This window comes from Phalacrocorax carbo, chromosome 7 (genome assembly GCF_963921805.1).
Source record: "Phalacrocorax carbo chromosome 7, bPhaCar2.1, whole genome shotgun sequence".
NCBI lineage: Eukaryota > Metazoa > Chordata > Aves > Suliformes > Phalacrocoracidae > Phalacrocorax > Phalacrocorax carbo.
The window spans coordinates 29856309-29880581 of record NC_087519.1 but is presented as its reverse complement, the minus strand read 5'-3'; the positions used below and the strand labels follow the sequence as shown (position 1 = coordinate 29880581).

General features: G+C 41.2%; 2 protein-coding genes across 5 annotated transcripts; one reads left to right on the top strand and one right to left on the bottom strand.

The window, feature by feature from the left end:
• The first annotated feature begins 902 nt into the window (after positions 1-902).
• On the top strand, positions 903-2583 carry DUSP28 (dual specificity phosphatase 28). The gene is given in 3 exon segments (XM_009509383.2): positions 903-1500; positions 2409-2537; positions 2539-2583. Coding segments are annotated over 3 exon segments (522 nt in total). The 5' UTR covers positions 903-1152.
• Positions 1591-18451, bottom strand: LOC104048812 (claudin-15). 4 transcript variants are annotated; one of them, XM_064457295.1, is made up of 6 exons: positions 18344-18451; positions 17645-17920; positions 9235-9399; positions 9007-9088; positions 6131-6241; positions 1591-4726 (listed from the first exon to the last, which is right to left on the bottom strand). In XM_064457295.1, the coding sequence occupies exons 2-6, from the start codon at positions 17862-17864 to the stop codon at positions 4627-4629; spliced, it is 678 nt and encodes a 225-aa protein (XP_064313365.1). In that variant the 5' UTR covers positions 17865-17920; positions 18344-18451; the 3' UTR covers positions 1591-4626. The 4 variants fall into 4 exon arrangements, with proteins under 4 accessions (XP_064313365.1, XP_064313368.1, XP_064313369.1 ...); XM_064457298.1 differs by having other exon boundaries at positions 17645-17815; positions 18344-18440; XM_064457299.1 differs by having other exon boundaries at positions 17645-17906; positions 18344-18430.
• Positions 18452-24273: the final 5822 nt, after the last annotated feature.

Genomic DNA, 24273 nt, shown 5'->3' with positions numbered 1-24273 from the left:
AACTGTACCTCCTCTGGCTGGCAGAGCCCTTCTCCAGCCAGACACCCTGAGTCCTGGGCAAAGGAAGGGATGGGACAGAGGAAAGAGCCCGTCGGCAGCTGAGGCATGTGCCGAGTGGCAGGAGGGGACACTGTGCTCTTGCGCACATATTAGGGAGCCATCTCCCTTGACCCCAGAGCCTGCATCTCTCTGGCAGGCTGTTAGTGGCACAACTGATGGCAGATGTGTGGCAGGTCAGCTTCTTCTCCATCCATGATGGAATAAAAGCCCATCCTCATCCCTCATGGCTGATTCCTTACTGGCTGGCATTGCTTTTCACACCAGTCACGTTAATCCATGCCCTGCTGCTGTGATAGTCTAGGTTCATCTTCATGCTAGCAGCAAATATTGGCCATAGGCTCCTTTTTTACATCATGGCTAGAAAGAAAAGTGTTCAAGAAGCTCAGCCACGTGCTCAGTCTGCCAGGAAGCAGCTGGTACCCGTGGCCAGCCCTGCAGTACCCTCCTGGCATCAGCTGATATGGCGCTCCCGTGGCCAGGTCCTTGGCCCCATCTCCTCCCAGCCTTCACAGCTTGAATGCGTGTCTGCACACTCATGCATAAGATACTCTGGCACCACACCAGCAATTTTGCTGAAGTCCAGCAAGATTAGCACTACCATATCTAGCTAGCCTAGTAAATCATTTTCTGGGTCCTCAAAAGACACTTTTGTTGTAGGTGAGGAGCAACTAGATGATCTAGAGGTAATCTAATTAGTACTGCATTATTGCACCAATCCTGCATCAGTGCTGACCCCAGCAGCAGCCTTCTTGTGAGGAAGACAGGGGGTTTAGGCCCTTGTAAGAGGCTGCTATGAGGCTAGGGACTGTACAAAGCCAATTGTTTTACAAATGATCTGTGGTCTCTTAAATTAGCTGTTGAAATGTGACTCTCAGGCTCCAGCAGGCGCTAGGACCTGCCTGAGACTGTTTGGAGGGGATAAATATAGCACAGCCTGGTGCAGTCTGTACACATTGCTGAGGTAAGCAACCCACACCCCAGGCGTCCCACCGCACCGGGGCTGTGCCGTGGCTTGAATGCCGTGCAGAAGAGGCAACCTGGGAGCTCTGCAGTGGGGTGGTGGTGCTGGCGACGCTGCGGCCTTGGCTGCTGATGCTCCAGCTCTGCAAGGTCACCGCCTCACTGCTCATCAGCAACGCCAGGGCAGCCTGCAACGAGGACCTGCTCACGCGAGAGGGAGTCACCTTTTGCATTAATGTCACCAGGCAGCAGCCGTTCCCTGGCCTCCAGCAGGTCCAGGGCATACGCATACCTGTGTTTGATGATCCGGCTGAAGACCTGTATCAGTATTTTGAACAGTGCAGTGATGCCATAGAAGAGGCTGTGAAGAGCGGTGGGAAGTGCTTAGTTTACTGTAAAAATGGCCGCAGCCGATCAGCTGCCATTTGCACTGCTTATCTGATGAGACACAGAAACCTCCCACTCAAGGATGCCTTTGAGGTATTGTACTTATACCCAGAGTTATATTTAAACATCTTTTTGGATACGAAATGCAATGTTTATTATGAGTAATGATGATTTCTCGCAGAATTATTTTGGTGCTCTCATCTGTTTATTAGCAGTTATACAGCTATTCAACATTTGAATAAAAAGTCCACTGTAAGTTTTTTCACCCCCAACTTGGACAAATAAGTTTTTGGGACAAATATAATTACAAGAACAAATAGGTTTTAAGCACTGGTAGCCAATATGCAAAGGTGGTTGCTTTGTGAACGTGTTTTCCCTATCGTTTCCTTATTCATGCTATGTGAAGTTAGACACAGAGACGTAAAGCAAATGAGTGAAATGGATGCAAGTGTGTGCAGAAGTTCTTTTGCAGGATTTGCTTTTATCACCGATGTGACAGCTCAACACAGCAAAGAAACATCATCTGTTAGGCTTGCTAAGCAGCTAGGGACTAGCTAGCTATGAGTAACAGCATCTCAACTTTATTAGGATGCCTGTCCAATACATATGACTCATGCTCTACAGTCTTTTAGTCTTCACCCATTTGGTAGGTATATCACTAGCCTCTAATTTAGATAACTGTTTGCTCAGTACTAGACAGAGGCATGCAGATACGTGACCAAATGTCACGCTCTCTTAAACATGCGTGGTGTCACCACACTTTGTGAGGGACATGTACAGCAAATTCAACAGCTCCTTTTCATGTCTTGCCCATGACTCCATTCTGTAACAGGGATCACATGCCAAGAGGTCTTGGCAAGCATAGAGTGAGGTCAGCTCACCAAAATATCTGTTTATTATTCTGTAGCCAAATCAAACCCAAAGTAAATCTTCTCAAAAGTCTAAGAAGAAACAAACGAAAAATCCGCCCTTGCTTCTAAAATGTGTCTCTTTTTTCCTAGACTGTGAAGACTGCCAGACCAGCAGCAGAACCCAATGCAGGATTTTGGTCTCAGCTGCAAAGATATGAAGAAGATTTGCAGATACCAAAGCAGTGTGAGGTGCTGAGCAAAGGACTGAGAAATAGCAATGTGTGAAGATGTTTTAAACATAGTTAAGAGGCTTGCTACAGATTAAAAAGAAACCAACCCAAACCAAAAAACATCACATATCACCTATGCGTAAAATGCCTCACTCCCAAAACTGAGTTGATGGTTCATTAAATTCAAATTCTTTCAGACCATTACCCCTGAAAGTGCATGGGAAAGGGGCAGATAAGCAGGGAGCATCAGCAGAAACTGAAAGTGATTGGAAGGACTGTAAACAAACCAAAGAAAGGCATGGCATCTTTGGCATTTATTTTCCCCTGAATGGCACTGCATATGATAACAATGTATTGAACGAATGAACGAGTTACTACATAGGGATTTTACTCTTGGATTTTAATTAAACTTCCCACTGACGTCACTAGAAGACCTGATGCCAGGCCAAGGAAGTTCTGAATTTCTATCTCACCTACTGGCTCATACTTCATGTTTATGAGCTGGCACAACCTTTGGTGGGAAACCAACACTGGAACTGCTTAGTGTCTGCCTGAGTTCTGCATTTTCCTTACATTCAACTAGACCAAAATATCATCACAAAATTACCTAAAAATCCAGAGGACAGAATATACAGGTGATGGTAAGGACTTCGTGTCCCACCATGCAAGTTAAGTGCCTTGTCAGCTTTTGAAATTATTTTCCAAAATACCAAAGGAATGATTTTTAAAACAATAGCTGATATTGGAGGGAAGGTGGTGGCACTGGCACTCTAAAAGTATTCCTAAATCCTTTTAGCTTTACTTACTAAGCCTAACAAGGTCTATCAGTGCCCAATTCATGCCTTAATGTGTCAGTTTACAAGTCAGCTGTGTCTCAATGCAAGCAATATGGCTAAATTGTTTCTGCTAATACTGCTTGCAGGTTGCCCTGTGAAATTATCTACTGGGATATCAAGGAAGCCGCACAGAACTTCTAAAACAGACCACAGTTATGTTTATCATAAGACATTAGAAGTAGAGAGAAACACTAAGGTATTTTGTTGAACTGTATTAATACATTTGTAATTTAAAAGGGGAAATTTATGAAACCTGTGAACCTGCAGTGTGAAATTCCATTCCACATTGCTCAAAGCATCAGTACAAAGTCAAGTGAGCTCATTGTCATCCGTCTAACTGCTTACACAAGGCGAACATATGCTCCAGCAGTAGTTTAAGACAGAAATTCTCATGATGGAACAATGACAGAGAATAAAGCCACTGGGAAATTACATGAATTAGACAATTCACATGCAGTAGAAGTTCCCAAAGTTAAAGATTGCTCAAAGTTAAAATAGGATTATTTTAAAAGCTGAAAACATAGAAATAAAAATAAAAATTGGGACTATCAACTTAATTATCCCAAGGCATTTTTGCACCTGATGTTTTCTCCACTCCCAGCTGTGGTTGGTTCATTCTGTGTCGTTTCTCTTTGGTATCTGCATTACAACCAATGAGAAATTTGTTGCACATTTGCAAATTTGGAGCTTAGTGGTTGTTAGGGAATTTTTTGTAGCTTTTATAAATCTTGACCATCACACATAATATGGAGTTCAGTATAGCATGAGACTTCAAGCCCACATAAGACTATGTTCTTAATAATGGCCAGTATACCGCTCATCAAGAAAATCTGTTTCAGTCCGCCTGTGGAATAAAGTTCAAAAGCTAAAGCTGCTAAACAAAAGTAGAAAGCTAAACATTAATGAAAACACAATACATTTCTAACTGCGAGGCGTATTAGCTTGCAGTCAGCTACAGCATATCAGTTCCGCATGTTTGAGTCAGCTGAAATAGAAACAGTTGCTCTTGATTGTCAGCATATACCCCTTCTGTGGTTAAATTTTACCAGGCTTCAGAGCATGCAAAAAACCTTCATGCCACAGGATTTCACATCACAGCGTTTTTTTGTAGAAACCTATTTACACTTGAAAACCACTTCCAGAAAACCATTCCTATTTACATTGAAGAAAACCATTCCTCCTCCTTGTCCTGCTCCAAATTAAGATGAAAGATTGTAACATGGAACTGGAACCCTGAAAGAGGTTCACTTCTTTATTTGAGTTCATAACCTACTAACGTTACAAGTGATGTAAAAGGTGAGTTTAGACGTATTCCTTGTTGCTTATGATTGTCTCAGAGTTTTTGGTGTAAATGCGCTGCGGATGAGCTGCCTGTCCTGCTGAATATGCGTGTTTGTTGCAACTGGAAATCAAGAAAAAAAAGATACAAAATAATCAGTATTACCCGCACATGCATAGTTTCAGATACTTAGGTAGTTTCTCATTTAGGTCTGTATCCAACCCACCAATAGCACGTGCTTCACAAAGGTGCAGAAATTAGAAGCCTATTGTTCTCATCAGTCTTGTAGTTAAGGGGAAAGAGATGGGCTTTTTGACAGGCTGCACAGCCATCTCTCTCTTAACGAGAAGCTCACTCTGGATTCCTAACTCATGTGTGCTCTTCCTTGAGGCATTTTAGTCAAGTCCCTAAAGCAGAAAAGAACCTAGACCTTAGCATCTTTGTGCAAGCTGCAGTTTTAAATACAGGAATCAAGGTGATGAGAAAGGCACACTGAAGTATCTTCAGCCAACCCCTTCAGCTGTTATTCGCCATGTTGAACTTCTATTTCATATATCAGTTCTGCCTGACTTTCAAGACATTTCAGGATATTTGGGACTTTGTATCAAAGTATGGTGAGCAAGATCTAAAGTCCAATGTGGCTGATGAAATATTACCATAAAACTTAAATGGCTTCAGATTAGGCAATGGAGCATCAGAGGAATACTCTCACTTATTAGGTGTTTTTGACATAACTTTTCTAAGATTAAATACAGCAGCAGTAAGCATGCTTCTTCCTTCCATGTTACCATCCTCTCAAGCTTAGCTAGTACAGCCTCCAAGCCATCTGGGTTCTTCTGGGTTGACACGGACCTCTGCTATTTCTGACAATTTCATCCCTCTCCTTCGGAAAGGGACCTTCTGTATGTGTGAATAATTTAAGATTGAAAAAAACCAACCAACAAACCCAGGCAAGGTTAAATATTGAGGCCAGAAATCTCAACTTTTCTGATTTGTTGTGCAACAAGACATTTCCACAGGGAACAAGAAGAAAAATATCATAGGTGTCTAATGATCAATTGGATATGCTTTGGGAGGGAAATGCCATTACTCTTTCTGCAAATTAAATGGCATTTGAATATTTTTAATAGTAGTGAGTATTGCAGAAAACCTTTATTATAATACACTATATTCTTTGATATACTTTTCTTTTGGCAATAGATAGTTTGCTCTTTCACTGTACATTTTCATCATGCAAATCTTAGAACCATCAGCCGTACCCAGAATTACCAAATACTAGTTATAGGTGACCACTGATGGCAAAGTGTCAACAAGTACACTGTCTGGGAGGTACAAGTATTTGGTACAGCATCCCCCACCATCACAAGTCTGTGATATGCCACAGCACTGAATTAATAGGTACAATTTTCTGTTTGTACTTCAGATGGATACAGGTTTATACCGGGGGTGAGGGAAAGAGAATAGTATACTGATAGAAAATGGTACATAATTGAGAGCTAACATTTCAACTGACAAATGCAAGATTACCTGTAATCCTGGCTTTTCTTCCCTTTGCATGAACAGGTCAGTAAGATCCCACCAAGCATATAAAGAGCAGATCCAGCCCAGCCTAAGTACAGAGCATCTCCTAGTTCATACCTGAAACATGAAAGATTTTATGGAAACAGCATATAACAGGATCACAACGCCACTATTTTAGACTGAGCCATAAGGTGCACAAATCATGTAAACAAACAAATCTAGTCTGCGTAGAAATCAGCTAACTGAAAGGTACTTCAACAGATAACAGAGGAGAACAGGTCTGGCTTTGTGTCAGTTCAGTAAAACTCTTACATATATCACTGGTCTGCCAAATTAGTGACAGTACAGAAAGTACTAAGCAACATAAAGATAAGTAGCAATAAATACTTGCATATATTTAATAAATTGTTGATAATAAGCTTCTGTGCAGTCCACAACATTTATTTTGCCCTTGTATTGGCTGTGCCACTGAAGTAATTTTGCGAAACTGAATGATTTGGACCTTACTTACTACTTACTGTCTGTGTCATGAGAAAAGGCTAACCATAAAAATCAGTTTTCTATGGACATGATGCTAGATCACCACAAGCAGCTATTTATATAGGGCTAGTTTTCAAACTTATGCATCCTAAAGAATATTCAGCACTCCCTGTGGTTATATGGCTGAAATACATTTATGAACAGTCCCAGGTTGAAAATGAATAGTTCTCCATTTTACTGTACAAAACTGTACTCTTCAGGAAACTGCCTAGTCCAGTCCAAGAAAGTCACTGATAATTAATTTGACCCAAAGACTAGACACAATCGAGCCTGGGAAAGTCTGGCAGGAGTTTCACAAAAAGAGGCGAACAAATTTTTATATTCAGACGAAGACTATATCCACAACAGAGCTGTACCTCTGTGCTGTGTGGTAACTAATGTAAGAGCAAAATAAGTGTCATGGACTGCATAGAAGGTATACTGAAACCAGGTATGTGTGTTTTCTTTCCACTTGTAAACAAGATCATTATTTAAAAGTGTCAATGTTCCTAACTCCAGATTTAATTGCCAACAGGAAGGTTTGCACAGGTTCACTGCTCTCCATGTTCTCATTGCACACTGGAGCTGCCAAGTCTCCAGCGTTTTAGGTGCCTTCCAAACACAGAACAAGGAGAAAATCGTTATCTCAAATAAACAGGAGTGCAACTTTCTGGAGGAATACTGAGGAACAGTCAGAGAGTGTTGCCCAGTGCGTGCAGCTGTCTCTGCTCACTAGTCACTTATAGACATGAATGCTGTAGATGTCATACCAAAGGAAAGTATATAGGAGGGATCTGCAGGAGAACTTAGGTTGCCTTCACAGGTGTATGAGAAATTCCTCTAAGAATTAGTAGAGGTTAACTTTATTAATTAGCTGAAGTCAGGCCAAAAAAAAGCAATCTGAAAAAACAGATTTGCCAGTCTGTTAAGAATGAAAATCAATATTGGCCTGCAACTGAATTTAAACCTGTCTCACAGAGTCCAAGGAGCACAAACTTCCTCAAGAGCATGTCTGGCTTTACCAATGATCAAAGTTAATTCACTAAGAACTGCTTAGTGAATCGATAGTCTTAAACATGAAGTTTAGATGTTAAGAAAAAATATTTCTTTACCTACTGAATGCAAACAATCTGGTAACTGATTAACGTGCATTGATGTTGAAGCCCCAAAGTTATACCGGATAACTATAAAACTCGTTAACTATCCCACTAACTGAAATTCCTTATCAACATTTGTTTCAGTCCTCTAACGTATTTATTACCCTTCATATAATTCCCTGAAGGGGATATAAAACAACAGAAAGTATTCATAACTGCAATTTCTTTGTTAGTGCTTGTTTGAAAACACAAGGAAAACTGAAAAACATTCAAAGCAATTGCTTAAAGTACTTTGATTCACAACAAAGCACTTCACTTCTGACCTCCCTGATCTGATTCTCAGGAAGAAACTTACAAAAGACTTCAAAAATGATCCTAGCAACTAAAGATTTATAGTTTACTGATCTAAAAATTAGATACTAATTAGAGGTACTGGCAAATTATATGTCCCCTTTTCCCCAGACCAGCTCTCACTTGTTCCACAGACAATATGTTATGTTTCCCTCTCCCATTTACCCCACTTCTGAAGGAGAGACCCGGTCACCTCCACCCCTGTTCCTCGTTGCTAAATCTGTTGACCCAGATAAGGTGCCATTAAGTGAGCATTTGGGTTTGAAGACTGTTGCTTTTATATCAGACAAGAATAAGGGCTTTTATACCTCGAAACTTATGTGCAACTGTATGAGCTGACAGTCCCACAAACTTGGCCTCATTTTAATTCATAAGGAAAACAAATGGTGAGCTGTTAATATATAGTGAAAAATATTATTTTACTTCTTTAAGACAAGCAGCACACTTCGGTGACATTTCTCAGCTATCTGCTGGTCACTAGTATACAGTTCAAGCTGGTTTCTGTATTTTTTTTTTATTTGCTTGTATATCTGAGGCATTGTATTCCAGCCACAACTAGAATTCTGTACCTCTCCTGGTACAAAAGCCAAAGAAAATTAAGACTTTTACCTTTTCTTCTTCATAGCATTGCGACGTGCGCTTAATTGAGTCTCACAAGAAAATGTAAACACAATACAGAAACCCCTCAGATGTGGGGTTGATATTCCTCACACATTCACTAAACCTTCCAGAAGAGAACTCTCCTCTCTCCCCACCAACCTCTCTGAGGTGAAAAGATTCCCTGAGGACAAATTTTAGCTCCTGTAGGACTGGATAACAGGATCCATCCAGGTTCTGAAACTCTGGAGCAGCTGAGGTTAGTGCAGCTCTCTGTAACACATGATGGTGCTTGGCATGACAGATCTATTAACTTACTTGGTTCCAGCATATAATGGGTCAAAAAATTGAGCAGTAACCATCGCAGCATACCAAGAAACAGCCACCATGGAGCAGAGACCTACCAGAAAAAGTTTAAAAAGCACACAGGTGAATGATGAATGGCAGTTACAACTTTAAACCAAGAACAAGTGTTCATTTCATTTAGCCTAGCTGTGAAAGCAATACAAAGTATTGATAGCATTCTCATTTCAGCCTCGATATTACCTCCTAAAATAAAGAGGAATCCTCCTGTGACAGCAAACTTCATTTTTGCATCTTCATCGCTCAACCCAATGTTTGTGCACTTCAAACCAAGCAGCGAGAGTACTGTAGCTATGAATCCCAAAAGGATGGAAGCAATCATCAAGGCACGGCATGCCTGAATATGAGCTGAGTAAGACAGAAAAAGAGAAAACAAATCAGGATCTATACAGAAATTAAATTACTCTTGTGCCGAAAAAATAAAAGTTATTAGAGGGAGTGACAAAATTAACAGGAGCAGTAAGGAGTGAATCTTGCCCAACTTTGTTAATTGGTTCAGAGAAGCATCAAAACCCTAGAGTGTTTAACCTTGAAGTCAATCAGGTTTCACAGTTGAACTACACTTACACTTTATAAGCTCAGTAAATCCTCTTGGGGCTTTAGTAAACCCTGAAAAATTATAGCAAGCCCTTCATAGCTTACATCTTTAAGTCCTGTAAAAACATGTAGTGGTATGTATGGTCATTTCCAGGAGCAGAGATAAGTCTCCTACTCACAAGTCCTGGTGGCTTCCTTACACCTGTACAGCTGAGCGCACAGGACACCTCAGAACTCCAGGTCCTAGTCAAGGTGTGCAGGGCTCTGGCACTACAGAGGAATTGGAAAAATGTCCTGACTTTGCTACTTCCTGTGAGAGATGGGAAAGAAAGTGCTTGAGTGAGCAGTGCACTTTAAACTCTGAGTCGGGGACAAGCAGATCTGAGCTGCGACATTCATCTCCTCCCTAAGACATACTCCTGTGGAGAGGTTACAGCTGGTGTGGGCTCATTAGGGAATTTGGTATGCTGATGATTCTGCACCGCTTAACCTCCTGGTCTTCACATTTAGGTATCAACTGCACAAAAACTGGGACCAGATTATTAACCCGTCTCAGAAGGAAGGTCAGACCAGGGACTTCGGGCTCCTTGAAAATGGCACCCTGGATTTGGCAGGTTCCAGGTCAAATGGCACTCTGGCACCTTTCTTATGAGATAAACATGCCAAGTGTCACCAACCCAGCAGGTCTTGGCCACTAACTTTGTTGAACTCAAAGATCTTCAAGGTCTTTTCCAACCTAAATGATACTATGATTCTAACCACACATCAAAAGGGTCTGAACTGGACTGTATCTGGACAGTCACATCATTGATGCTAGCATTCAAGCTCTTGCTCTCTGATCACCTCCATGTCCTCCATGGTAACCTGCTCCCTAGCTTTGTAGTGGAGTGAGCTCATAACTCTCCAGGCACCACAAATCAGGCACAGAAACAGGAGGCGAAGTGATATATTCACACTCAGATTCAGTGGGCTGTATAGCTTTTTGTGGCTTAAAAGAATTGGTCCTGCAAGCTTGAATTATCAAAGACAGTAGTAAGCAGACATGAGATAAATACACAGAAATAAAGGCTAACATTGTTTGAGGAATTAATGTTTTGTTGAGCACTAATTCTAAAATTTTTGGGGAAAAAATACAGACAGCAATAAAAGTGAAAAGGCCCCTCAAAGATCCATTAACAGCTTAAGGTTTTTTGCCTGCAGAAGATACTGTTAGGACAAGGACTCAACGCCAGTGCTGCTTTCTAGTTTGAGATCTTACACCATGCAGCAGGAATCACTCATAGCAGGGATCCAACAACTTACATTTCAGGTCTTTGGGACTCGTGCAGTATTAGATAGGACTCCCCCTATCTTTCCAGAACACACAAGCATACCCTCAGGCTAACTGCTTGCAAGTCAATGGCTGCATTATTTTAACAGAAGAGATTTCATACCATATCTTCTTTGTACCACAGTACAATAACCTCAACAGCCTTAACTGAGGAGCTTACTTCACAGTCCAGAAAGCTCAATTTTTTGTCTTTCTCTTAAAAATGAGCTTATTGAACAAGATACAAAGTCAGTTCATTTTATCAATCAATACTAGCTGTAAGAAATTATCCCAAAATCCTGTCATTGGAAGAAACACCTATGGAACCTTAAAAAGAAGAAGAAGAAAAAAATTTTAAAAAGAATTTGGCAGCTAACTTTATATCAATGCTTTATATCAAATGTCTGATCTAGTTGTGACTAGATAGATAGTGCTAGATGTACATAGTAGCCAGTCTGGGTTTCGATCTTACGCAATGCTGCTTTTAAAAAGGTCCTCACTTCAAACATTTGTGATTTGGGCTAATGGCTTGCTGAATTCAAAACCTTAAATCTGTTTCAAAGAACCAAGTCTGATGTTTCCCATGCACAAAACAAAAAATCAGAGGCATACCACATAGCTCAGTTGCCAATAAGGAAACCTTCACAGAAAAGCTTTATGGTCCTTCTGACGGGAGGTAACAAAGACACTTTTTTTTCTTTTTTTTTTCTTTTTTATTTCCCTTCCCCCAGTCCCTGGCATCTTCTGCTGTAGCAGTTTCAGCTAAGTTTCTAAACAGCAAGTTGAAACACATGTAAACTGATTATGATAATTTTCAGTCTGCCTTGGCTCATATCTGCAAGTGCTACAGACATTTCTCAGAGGTCCCAAAGTTTGCTCAGCCCTCGTTGCTACCAACCCCACTTTCTTCCCTTTTTCCTGGTTTGCCCCATCTGTCCTCTCAACTTTTTCTACAATTCAGTGTCTTCTAATTTGTTTATTTTTCAGTTCTCCTTTCTAAACCCTTTTTTTCTCTACAATTCTGCAAGATGCTTTTCCCTTCCCCTTCCGCCTGTGTCACCCCTCAAATATACTGCCATCTTCTCAACAGCTTAACTGATCTCCTCTTCAACAGATCAAATCTAATCTTCACAAATTCACTCTCATTTACTTTCTGTCTGGCCCCATTTTTGTTCCTTCTTGATGACTCCATGTTGTTATCCGCAGTTCTCCAGGAGCCTTGCTGTTACTTGCCTTCCTTTCTCTTTAGCACATCCACTTATGATGCTCTTTTCTGCCCCCCGCTCCTGCAACTTCTTTAAAACCCACTTTTTTCTCAGCAGCTCCAAGATGCTGACCTGATGTGGCCCCATTGCCACATCTGCACGCATGGGAGCTCAGTGACACTCAGAGGCAACACCACGTGTAGATACATCAATGACAAGATGCTGCCTGGAGTCAGTGGCAGTAGGTTACAAACCGGCCCTTGAAGTGGTTTATGCATGAACCAAATGAACATTCACATAACCACGCTGCAGAGGATAAAGTCTGATGGATATCATCCTGCTATTGCTGAGTCTAAGAAGTTTAAATAGGGTGATGTACAGAGTACAGGAGCCAGCAGATCTAAATTTCCTGATATTTAGAACCACAACCAACAAGACATTAACACATATTTACAAGTATATTAACTTATAACATATACTAATTGTATAACTTATAATATTATATATGTATAACATATACTCGTATATCTTGCCTTAGCTACAATTTTCAATCTTAACATGCAAAAACCACTACCACCTCTTAGCTATAAATGGTATTTCTTACCTATTAGATGAAAAAATTCCAGCTACAGTACATTGGCTATCGAGTATTGCAAAAGAAGGCCTATACAATAATGCAAATTAAACATGGAACTGTCATAAGATGTGTTAAAAAATGTCTCCTACTAATTCCTCCCACAAGATGCTAGAAAAGAGATTCCATCATATTTAAAATGCCTGTTAAAATAAATGCTTGATCAAGCAACTTCATTTGCCTTATTTTTATAGCCTTTCTTACTGTGCTTGACACATTCTGGTGCTTAAGAGATTTTTATTACTTCAACCCACAAACTCCTCCTTGGCCAGTTATTTTCCAGTACTACCAGATTACTGAAACAAAAGCTTTACTTTTTCCAACAAATTTTTAAGCAATATAAAGAAGACTGCGCAAAGTCACATACCAGGCAGTGCAAGCAGAGAGTCAAATTCTCTGCAGTTGGATACTCCAGTGCTGTCTTCTGCACAGCTCCTCCACAGGTTTTCAAATATTGTAGACGTTGTGATCACACTACCATGTACAGTGGAGACTTTCCAGTAATTATTCGGCAAAGTAGCTCCAATAATTGCCCACCCACCCAAGCACAAAAGAAAACCAACAATTTCCAACGCAGCAGTCATGCTTGTGAGTAGTAACAGTTAAATATCCCTATAATTAGATTACAATTAAGTGAAGCCTTTCAGAAGCCTCCTTGCTGTTTTATCTCTGGGTTTCACTCCAAGATGAGGCTACCTTTGCTCTTTGCTCAACCCCACAGATAAGGCTTACAGTGCATGACAATAAGAAGTGGGAGCAGTTCACAATAAAGATATTAACATTTTTTAAAAAAATCACAATATTAATTCTTTTTCTAACAAGAAGTGGAAAAATGAGCCTATTCTTAGTCTCAGCCTAGAAAGTTCAGTCAATATTAATGCAAAATACCTTGTAAGAGTGATAATATTGGCAAATATTTTATTTCTGTCTCTCCTCTGAAGTCAGCTAAGGTTTACACAAGATTAAAATTGTTTGTAATTTTATTATTGATCTCAAATTGAAAAGCTTTACTGTCTTATTTTCTTTATGACTCAAGCATAAAAAAAAGCTCAAGAACAGGAACTTTATTCTGTTGCTAGAAAATTTAGCACATGTTTTTGAGCTATGGTCATAAGCGATCCATAGCAACTGTACTGCCAGCTTCTTTCAGGAAGATTAAATCTGTGGATGAGTGGTTTCCGTTAATATTTTACAGTCTATTGATCTATAGTTAAACACATTCAGTCTTAAAAATAGTCCCACTTACACTGGAATACAAGTCTAATAATGTATGTTTCATGGAAATGAAATATAAGGGAACGAATGAGCCAGTGTGACAGACCTATTTCAAAAGGAATAAAATGATGAAGGAAAACCTCTATATGAAAAATAATACATAACAGCTGATTGCACCTGTTTGTCAGAATACCTTAGTATTAAAAAAAAAATATCTAGGCAAAGTAGAAGTATGTTAAACTTGGTTTACTTGCTTCTCGTTTTTCCTAGACAAAATCATAGACCCAATTCATAACACCCACTAATGTTAATAAGTTTAACTGCTTGTGTATCCAAATGGGGTTAACCGTCTTTTGCAGTGATAACCTACTCTTATCTCCAGGAAATGGAGTCAGAGTTTCTTCATAAAATAATCCTGCTGTGATGCAACATGGTAACAGATTCACAGCATTTACATAAAGACTACCAGAAGGATTAGCCATTGAGAGTCACAACTTGCCCATAACAGATATCTGGGTTGTTTTTTTTTTAAATTCCCTGGTCACTTTGAGCTGATGCTGTAGGTTGGTAGGCTCAGCTGTAAAAGGATACTACAGTGCCACCACAATATTTTTGCTCCCTTGGCAGCCAAGGGGATCATTGCCATTGATTTAAATAAGAACAGATGTGGCAGCACAGCCAGCGTGATCCTGTGCAGCGCTGTACTTGCAACATTTTAAAGATACTACGTGGTGTGTGGTAAGAATTGATCTTCTCAGGTGACTTTTACAGAATTCCTTCCTTTTGCTAAGTCACTGCAAACTGAAAAATGATGGCATAGTAAAATGAACACACTGTGCCAGTATACTGGAGTATCTGCATCCCATTAAAAGCCCTTCAAAGAGTTTCCATTTAATTTATCCATACACAGCTGCTACCCTGGTGACCTCTGTGATCGCTTCTGCTGATGGCACTTTCAAAGTTGAGTTTAGTTAGTACCTTGAATCAAGTGTCCCCAGATTTTATACTGCTCCCAAGGATAAAAAAAATTTAAGAATTTCATTTAAAAAAAATATATCTCCCTAATTAAGAAAGCTATTTCAACAAGCAGTCATAAAGCACATACATAAACAGAAAATATTAAACTGCAGACCTGGAAAGCGTGAGTTGTCCCTATATGGCACCAGGCATTTTAATCATTTCCTGAAGGAAACCACTCTTAAATGGTGTTGAAGAACAAAGGGTTATTCTTCACTAAATGTCATAAACTATGGTTTGGTAAGTGATGGACATAACAGCAAATGCTGCTCTGCAGGAGGCTCTGCATCAGCAGAGTAGAAGAGGGTTGACAGCTTCACATCAACACCATCCACAATGTGGGAGTTTTCCTTCAGACTTGCTCTAACCTGGTCAGGAGAACTGAACACCCATCAACAGCTGGAAGTCGGGAGGTGCATTCCTGGAGCACATTTTCCTGCTCTGCTTCATCCATGAGGAAACCAGTTTGTGCACTCCAAGGCCACTTCACAATGCAAACCAAGTGCAGTAAATGGGAATAATTGGAAAATTCACTACAAAAGTGTACTCCTGATGTACGTAAAATGCTAACATTGACATGTGACCATACATGACCATAGCAATATATGACCATAGACAGAAATTGCTCCTAACCCCTCTGATATTCTCAGAACAGAGCATACATACAGAACATACAGTTGAGAGTGGGTTTAGAGGCAGAAAGAGTATTTTTAAAATCAGATCAGCCCATACAGTTGGGAAAAAAATACTGAAAATATTAACTACCTAAATGTTTGATCAACATGTGCTGTACCTTGATCACTTCTGCAGATTTGTTTCAAGATCCAGGAATGCTGACTGAACACTGTAGAAGGAGAAACAGCCCTGTGACAGACAGCAATTACTCTCCAGGCAGCCACATGACGTGCCCATCGGTTGGCATGAGGAACTCCATGCTGATTTTAGGGGACACACAGTTCTTCGAACAGCTGAAGATGATCCATCAAGCCCTGCCAAATAGGTGTGTCTCTTCCATTTATGGGGGCCATGGGAAGGGAGGGAAGAGAAGCCCCCAGGAGGCAACTGCTTCAGTTTTACCAAGAACTGTTCTGTTCCTGGGGAATGTTTTCTTTCTGTGTTGGGTGTAATGAACCGCATTAAAAAAAAAAAAGAAAAGCAACTGTCCTACATTGACTCTGCTTGTCTCCATAACAGGGCTGAAATATCTGTTTTTCCCTGTTCCATGAAGCAAGGCAGAGCTGCCACACCATTATAAGCATGTGTGCCATCTTGCTACCACATACAAGAATTGAAGGATCGTTAGCCCCATCTCATAATTCTAATTTCCGGAAATCATACCTAAGTTTCTAGATGAAAATAAGGCATCCTGGTATCTACATAGAGGAAGTCTGGGAGAGGAGCATTCTGATACTGTGTACCAGAACAGCATGAAAAGCTGACATTGTCTCTGATGCAATAAGTAGAATTTTTTAAAATCTTGAAAGGATATGATTAGCTTCCTTTTGAGGCTACAAATTCTGGCCTCATTACAGGACGCCAATACTTATTCTTACACCATCGTTACAAAAGCAGATGAGGCCACCGAATCAGGGCCCTGAGGAAGAACCACAGATACGCTGACTCTTGAGAGTTAACTCTTGAGAGGTACACTCTCACATTTTAGAGCTCTGCTTTACAGTTAGGCAGCTCTGACTTCAGTGGAGTCCATGTCTGTGTCAAGAAAAGCACAGTCTGTGACACATGGTATCTGTAAGTTTTAAGCACTGCATATTGGGAATAAATCAGCTGGAAGGAGTCCAGACAAACAGCAATGACAGTAATCAGGGATCTATGAAGCAGGGAAGGCTTGAAGAAATTATTCCTTGATATAACTCATAAAGTCACTGCACAATACTGAAAGTTGTAAAAGAATAAATGCAAAGTTCTGTTTAAGACAAAGCTGAACAAGATGCCAGTTTTCAAAGGTTATACTGTTACTGTTTCTACACTCAGTTTTCTGAGGAAATAACTTAGATGTTGGTCCTTCCCAGTCCTTTACCATAAAAAAGGTATTTAAAGATATTTTTAAAAGCCAGAATAATCCAAACAGATAATTTTCAGTCCCTACAAAGACAATTCTTCCCTTTCTATTTGCAGATAAACTGCCCTACTAGCACAGACTACCACAGAAAACACAAAAGCGTCAGTCGCACAGATGTATTTTAAGCTGGCCACCTCTGAGACATTCCAGAACAAATACACCGATTTAGCACAAAGTATCAAACAAGTTCTGGAATATCTATAAAGCCTTGTCTCACACAGCACAAACAAGCACCAGTGCTCATTGACCTATGATCTGTTTGTAGTTAAGAATTATGCCAAGTAAAAGGATACTATTTCTTCCAAAACAATTAAAAAAAATCTTAGAGTCATCGTATATCACCCATACCTTTATGCCAACAAAACAGAGATGGCAATAAAGCCACAGAAGTTACTGAGCTGAATTGCAGGGTGAAGGATATGGGTTTCACTGGGGCCCTTTAACCTGCCTGGAAGTACTACAGAACAAATCCTGTCCATAACAGACCCTCTGAGACAACCACAGTATATGCTGTCCAACCACACTAACATGCTGTCCAGAAAGAAGGAATAAAAGTACATCTCTGGTTTTTATATACAGATGCCATGTGCACTTACTGTCTGAACTCAACATGTAGAGAAATTTCTTGCAATGTATTGATCCAAGAGCAGTCACTGCACAGTCCATCCAAAGACCTTCAGAAATCCAGTCTGCAGTAACTAGCACTGTTGCGGTGTCCGAAATTTTCCATCTGGTAGACATGGTAGTAAAAAGTAAAGTGGTGAATCCTGCGAAAGCCAGGAGCAGTGCACAGATTTGTAGGGAAGACGATGCCATTCTTCTGACAGAAGTTGTTTTCAGAGAAGCATCCCAAAATTTCTGATATTAGAAACCTGTTGTAACAGTTTATACACATACAGTATATGGAGTTATCTCTACACAAGCCTGACCTATACGAAAACATCAGGAAGATCCCTACCTAGAAAATAATATATCACTAAGCGAATTATAGAACTGGAATCTAAATCTCATTAAGTGATTGGAATACCTAAATATTCTATGATATCTGAGTATTTTCTTAGGAACCCTTTTATTACTGTACATGTTTACCATAAAAAAGACCAACAGAGCAAAACCAGAGGACCCAACAGAGAAATTCTCTAATTTGAATTTGCAATGTTTCATCTGTTCTTTACTTGCTTGCTAACTCAAAATTCTTTTAAAATTAAAAATATCAAATGCTTTAATAAATTATTAATCTCCCAATTCAGTGCGTATCAATACAAATTTAAAACAGAATAGATTTTGATACTCACATTTATGATACGTTTCTGACCTGTTTCATCTACCTTCCTGCTAGATGCTAATGTCAGCACTTTGTGAGGACCAGTTCTATGAAACAAGTGAAAGTTTCGTACTCTTCAGGACCTTTCCCCCCATTCTAAAAATCAAGGACCCGGGGCCAAAGCTCTGCCCAACTGTTGCACAAAAGCTCAAGCATGGCTTTTTGCTACAGCAAAGTTTCAGTGAAATGGATGACTCAAATAAGAAAATTACAAAATCATGTAGGTTAGTACCAGAGATGCTCAGATTAACCTGGCAACCATTGGCATATAATTTGCTTTGTCAGTGCCACTGAGCTGCCCATGTACCATCAGACTCCAAAGCAAGACAGAAAAATATTATTACAATTTTCAGAATTATTGTTTTACCTGAAACTTTTGTTGTGCTTGTCACCAAGACACTGTTTTCATGAAAGGAAGCCTGTGTCCATACGAGACAGGCAAACGATTAAAGACAGGGTTTGTTTTAGGATGCAGTCCACACTGTGAAGGAATATGCAAGTTTTCTGCATTAAAAAAAGAAGAATTCAAGCCTCCTCCCATAATCATTCATTTTAAATGACTGCAACACTGGGAAACTGCACAAGAAAAGAAGGATTAAGTTTATTCTGCTCTGGACCTGCTGTTTAAGAACAGAGAAGGCCTGGTGGGTGATGTGGTGGTCACAGGCTGTCTTGGGCTCAGCGACCATGACATGATAGAGTTCTTGATTCTTGGAGAAGTAAGGACGAGGGTCAGCAAAACTGCTACCCTGAACTTCAGAAGGGCAGACTTTGGATTGTTAAGGAGTCTGGCTAACAGAGTCCCTTGGGACGCAGTCCTGAAGGGCAAAGGAGGCCAGGAAGGCTGGATGTTATTAAAGAAGGAAGTCTCAAAGGCACAGGAGCAGGCCATCCCCATGTGCCATAAGTCAAGCAGGCGGGGGAGAAGACCAGCTTGGCTGAATAGGGAGCTTTGGCTGGAACTCAAGAAAAAAAGGAGAGCTTACTGCCTTTGGAAGAAGGGGCAGGTGACTCAGGAGGACTACAAGGATGTTGTGAGGTTATGCAGGGAAAAGACTAGGAAGGCGAAGGCCCAGCCAGAACTTAAACTGGCCGCCACTGTTAAAAATAGCAAAAAATGTTTTCATAAATACATCAGTGACTAAAGAAAGGCCAGGGAGAATCTCCCTCCTTTGTTGGATGCGGAAGGTAACCTTGCCAGGAAAGATGAGGAGAAGGCTGAGCTACTTAATGCTTTCTTTGCCTCAGTCTTTAATAGTCAGACTGGTCATCCTCAGGGTTGTCAGGCCCCTGTGCTGGGAGATGGAGCTAGTATGCAGAATGAAGTTCCAGTTGTTGAAGAGGTGGTAGTCACCAACCTGCTCATTCACCTGTATGTTCACAAGTCCATGGGGCCGGATGGGATCCACCCGAGGATACTGAGGGAGCTGGCAGAGGAGCTCGCCGAGCCACTGTCCATCATTTATCAGCAGTCATGGTCAACCAGGGAGGTCCCACATGACTGGAAACTAGCAAATGTGACGCCCCTCTACAAGAAGGGTCAGAAGGAGGGTCCGGGGAACTACAGGCCTGTCAGCCTGACCTCAGTGCTGGGAAAGGTCATGGAGCAGATCTTCTTGAATGCCATTACGCAGCACATGTGGGACAACCAGGGAATCGGGCTCAGCCAGCATAGGTTTATGAAAGGGAGGTCCTGCCTCACTAACCTGGTCTCCTTCTATGATAAGGTGACCTGCTTAGTGGATGAGGGGAAGGCTGTGCACATTGTCTACTTGGACTTTAGTAAGGCTTTTGACACTGTCTCCCACAGTATTCTCCTGGAGAAGCTGGCTGCTCACGGCTTGGACAAGTGCACCCTGCACTGGGTTAAAAACTGGCTGGACGGCGGAGCCCAGAGAGTGGTGTGAATGGAGTCAAATCCAGTTGGCGGCCAGTCACAAGTGGTGTTCCCCAGGGCTCAGTGTTAGGGCTGGTCCTGTTCAGTATCTTCATTGATGATCTGGATGAGGGGATTGAGTGCACCCTCAGTGAGTTTGCAGATGACACCAAGCTGGGTGGAAGTGTTGATCTGCTGGAGGGCAGGAAGGCTCTACAGAGGGACCTGGACAGGTTGGATCATTGGGCCGGAGCCAACGGTATGAGATTCAACAGGGCTAGGGGCTGGGTCCTGCACTTCGGTCACAACCACCCCATGCAACGCTATGGGCTTGGGGAGGAGTAGCTGGAGAGCTGCCTGGCAGAGAAGGATCTGGGCGTGTTGGTTGGCAGTCAGCTTAACATGAGCCAGCAGTGTGCTCAGGCGGCCAAGAAGGCCAACAGTATCTTGAATATCAGGAATAGTGTGGCCAGCAGGAGCAGGGAGGTGATGGTGCCCCTGTACTGGGCACTGGTGAGGCCGCACCTTGAGTACTGTGTGCAGTTTTGGGCCTCTCACTACAAGAAGGACATTGAGGTGCTGGAGCGTGTCCAAAGAAGGGCAATGAAGTTGGTGATGGGTCTAGAGAACAAGTCTTACAAGGAGCGGCTGAGGGAGCTGGGGTTGTTTAGTCTGGAGAAGAGGAGGCTGAGGGGAGACCTTATCACTCTCTACAACTACCTGAAAGGAGGTTGTAGTGAACTGGGTGTTGGACACTTCTCCCTAGTAACAAGCGATAGGATGAGAGGAAATGGCCTCAAGCTGTGCCAGGGGAAGTTTAGGCTGGATATTAGGAAAAACTTCTTTACCAAAAGGGTTGTCAAACATTGGAACAGGCTGCCCAGAGAGGTGGTTGAGTCCCCATCCCTGGAGGTATTTAAAAGAAGGGTAGATGTGGTGCTTCAGGATATGGTTTAGTGGTAGACTTGGCAGTGATAGGTTAGCGGTTAGACTCAATGATCTTAAGGGTCTTTTCCAACCTTAACAATTCTATGATTCTATGATTCTATATTCTACTATAAAAGTTTAATTGAGGAGGGACCATTTGTCTCTCAAGTGATTGTGTAACCTCTTCAAAACACACATAACTGTCAACAGAGAATACCTGAAATTATATATATATACAACGATAGCTGAAAAATTTACAAACTTAAGCAACAAATTCCAGCAGGCTTCATACCATATGGCAGGCCAATAATCCAAATGAATGTTTCTGCCTATTACACAGGTATGACCTGTGCAATCACAATTCATTCCTGGCAATAAGGAAAAGAAGATAAAACTGTATCTTCTGCACCATCACTATGGGTAGGACATATATCAAAGTTGTAAACACAAAATTCTCATTAAAATGCAATAATTTGGCATATCATATGTTTCAAAGTGAGGAAGCTTGGAAATTAGATTTCACAAATACAGAATAACAACCTTCCCCCACCCTGACCCAAATTCAACCATGTTATAGCAGGACTACAAATACCACTGTAAGAGTCCTTCTCCCACCCTTAAAACTACTGTCCTGTATTAATGCACCTGTTAGAGGTGACAGAACATCCATGGACTCCTCAGTGTGGGTGAGTATTCCTCAACAGAAAGGTGCACATGTGGTCTGAATCTAGATGGCAACATTTCAATTTAATACACAGGTAGATGTAAAGTGACAAGAAGAATAAACTTTGATAGCATGGTGCATAATGGACCAACTGAAAGGTGTTTTGTTTTCCAGATTTTCTTAAGACAAGCATACAAAGAAAACCTTTGCTACTTAGGAAGCACACAGTGCTGGTATTTGAATCCTTAGGGGCCAGGGAGTGGGTCTGGTGTCTCAGTAAGTATCGGGAGCCCCATGATGGGTCACATATCAACAGGCCACACAATGCACGAGCAGAGAGTCCTAAAGCCTCTCCTGAAATGCACATCTCCAGTGGGTAAAACAAGGGCTAGTGAAGGAAAAAAAAAAAAAAAGGATGATGTGTGTTTGTTCGTTTAAACAAATCAATTTTCTTTATATTTCCCTGGCAGCATTTAAGCCTTGCAATCAGTAATCACTGCAGACAGGTACCCACCCAGTGGATCACATTAACAAAAAAACTGTTTGTGATTTCAGACATGCCCCAAGGTGGGACAGACCTCCCTGGTTCCTGGCTGAAGGATGTCCAGCAGCCCATACCAGTTGACTCTGCAACCACTTTGCTGCTGTTGTTCCTCCTGTCTTTGTCTTCCTCTGCCCCAAGGAGCCACTTTCACTCATCCCTTCCTGACCCTGCTACTACCATGCAAAACCCATAGGACAGTCCAGATGACTCCTTATTCCCTCTGGGCCACCAGCCATGCACAAGACTGCAGTCCCCGTGCAATGGCAGTGATGATTTCTTACCACTGTTGTAGTTTTAACGATAAAAGTAATGCCACAGAAATGCGTTCCTTTAACAGGGTGAGAGTTCACTAATAGGAACCATCTGCAAAAAAGAAGCTTTCAAAAGCAAACAGCTTGTTACTTCAACTGACACCATATCTATCCTCCTCTTTCAACCTGTAACACATACACCCTACCGTTCAGGACTTGATTGTATTAGCTGCCATACACTCACTGTTTATAGATTTGAGATGATGGCACAACTAGTAGCTAATATACTTTGCAACTGTCGAAAGGAGAGTGACCATAAACCAAAACCGAATAAATACATAAAGCTTAGAGCATCATCTCTCACAAATTACACACATAGGCTATATACAACTAAGAGCTGTCATGATAAAAACAAGCCCTGGGGGAGCAAAAAAGATCACCTTAACATTAAAAACAGCACAGCCAATATGTACGTAGTTTGAACACAGGACAGGAAGGGTTAACAAAGAAAAATATTTAAGTCACTTAAACAAACATCACTCCTGATAAGGTCTCTGGAAGCAAAAACAAGTGATAAAAGTGTCTAAACTGGAAAATTAAAAAATTCTTTTATTTCTTTTTCATTTTGTTGCTTAGAAAAACAGACAGAGCATTGATTACAACACTGGTTTCAGCTACATACGTGTATATATACATTTTTAGCACTGGAAATACATGGCTTTGAACCTGCTAATCATTTCTGAGTTCAAGCAAATTCTGAGGCTGACCCATGGACACCAGTGCAATCAGAAAGAGATAAAATGTAGGTTTAAATACAGTACTAAATCACTTAGAGCAGTCTCCCACCACAAGCTTACAGAGGTTTTCTCAGGTCAGAGACTGGTCTTGACTTGAGAAGGCAAACCCTTTCACTACTTGGGTTTTTTTTTTTAAAGAAAAAAAAAAGAGGAACAATGTTAATCCTTTTCCTCTCCATTTCTAAATGATTTGACTTTGTAACTGTGCTCCTCAAATTGCTGTAACTTCCTGATGGTCTAATCAGGCTTATAGTCACTTGCAATTATAATACACAGATCATTCTCATCTTGTTATGAAGTTTTCCTTCAGTCAGTGAACTACACAATAATTTGGGTTGGAAGGGACCTCACTGATTACAACCTCCCACGCAAGCACAGCTCAGCAGTGGGTCAGGTCGCCCAAGCCTCATCCAGAGTGGCCTCCGGGGCCGGAGACAGTACAACCACTCTCCCATGGGGCGTGTTTCTCATGCCCACACAGAACTTTTCCTGCTGCAACACATGGCTGCTGGCTCCCTTCCTCCCCATGCACCTCTGAGATAAACCACTGTCTGTTCAGCTGCTTGTTTTGGCAGCTCTGCACTCTGATCTCTAGAGGCCCAGGCGTGACTGGTGTGTAGCTGCTAGACTCTCCCATTAGTATCTCCACAGCAACATAAATAACCAGAAAGGTGCATGCAACTTCTAGAAACTTACCAATTACAAGTTATTTTCAAAGCAAACACATCTATTTTCTTTTTCTATTTAATTTCAGAAGGGTGTCAGTGTTTACAACACTGGCCAGGCAGGGACTGCTCTCTGCCAGCACGCTGCCTCACCAGCCCTGCAGAGAGCTGCCTGGC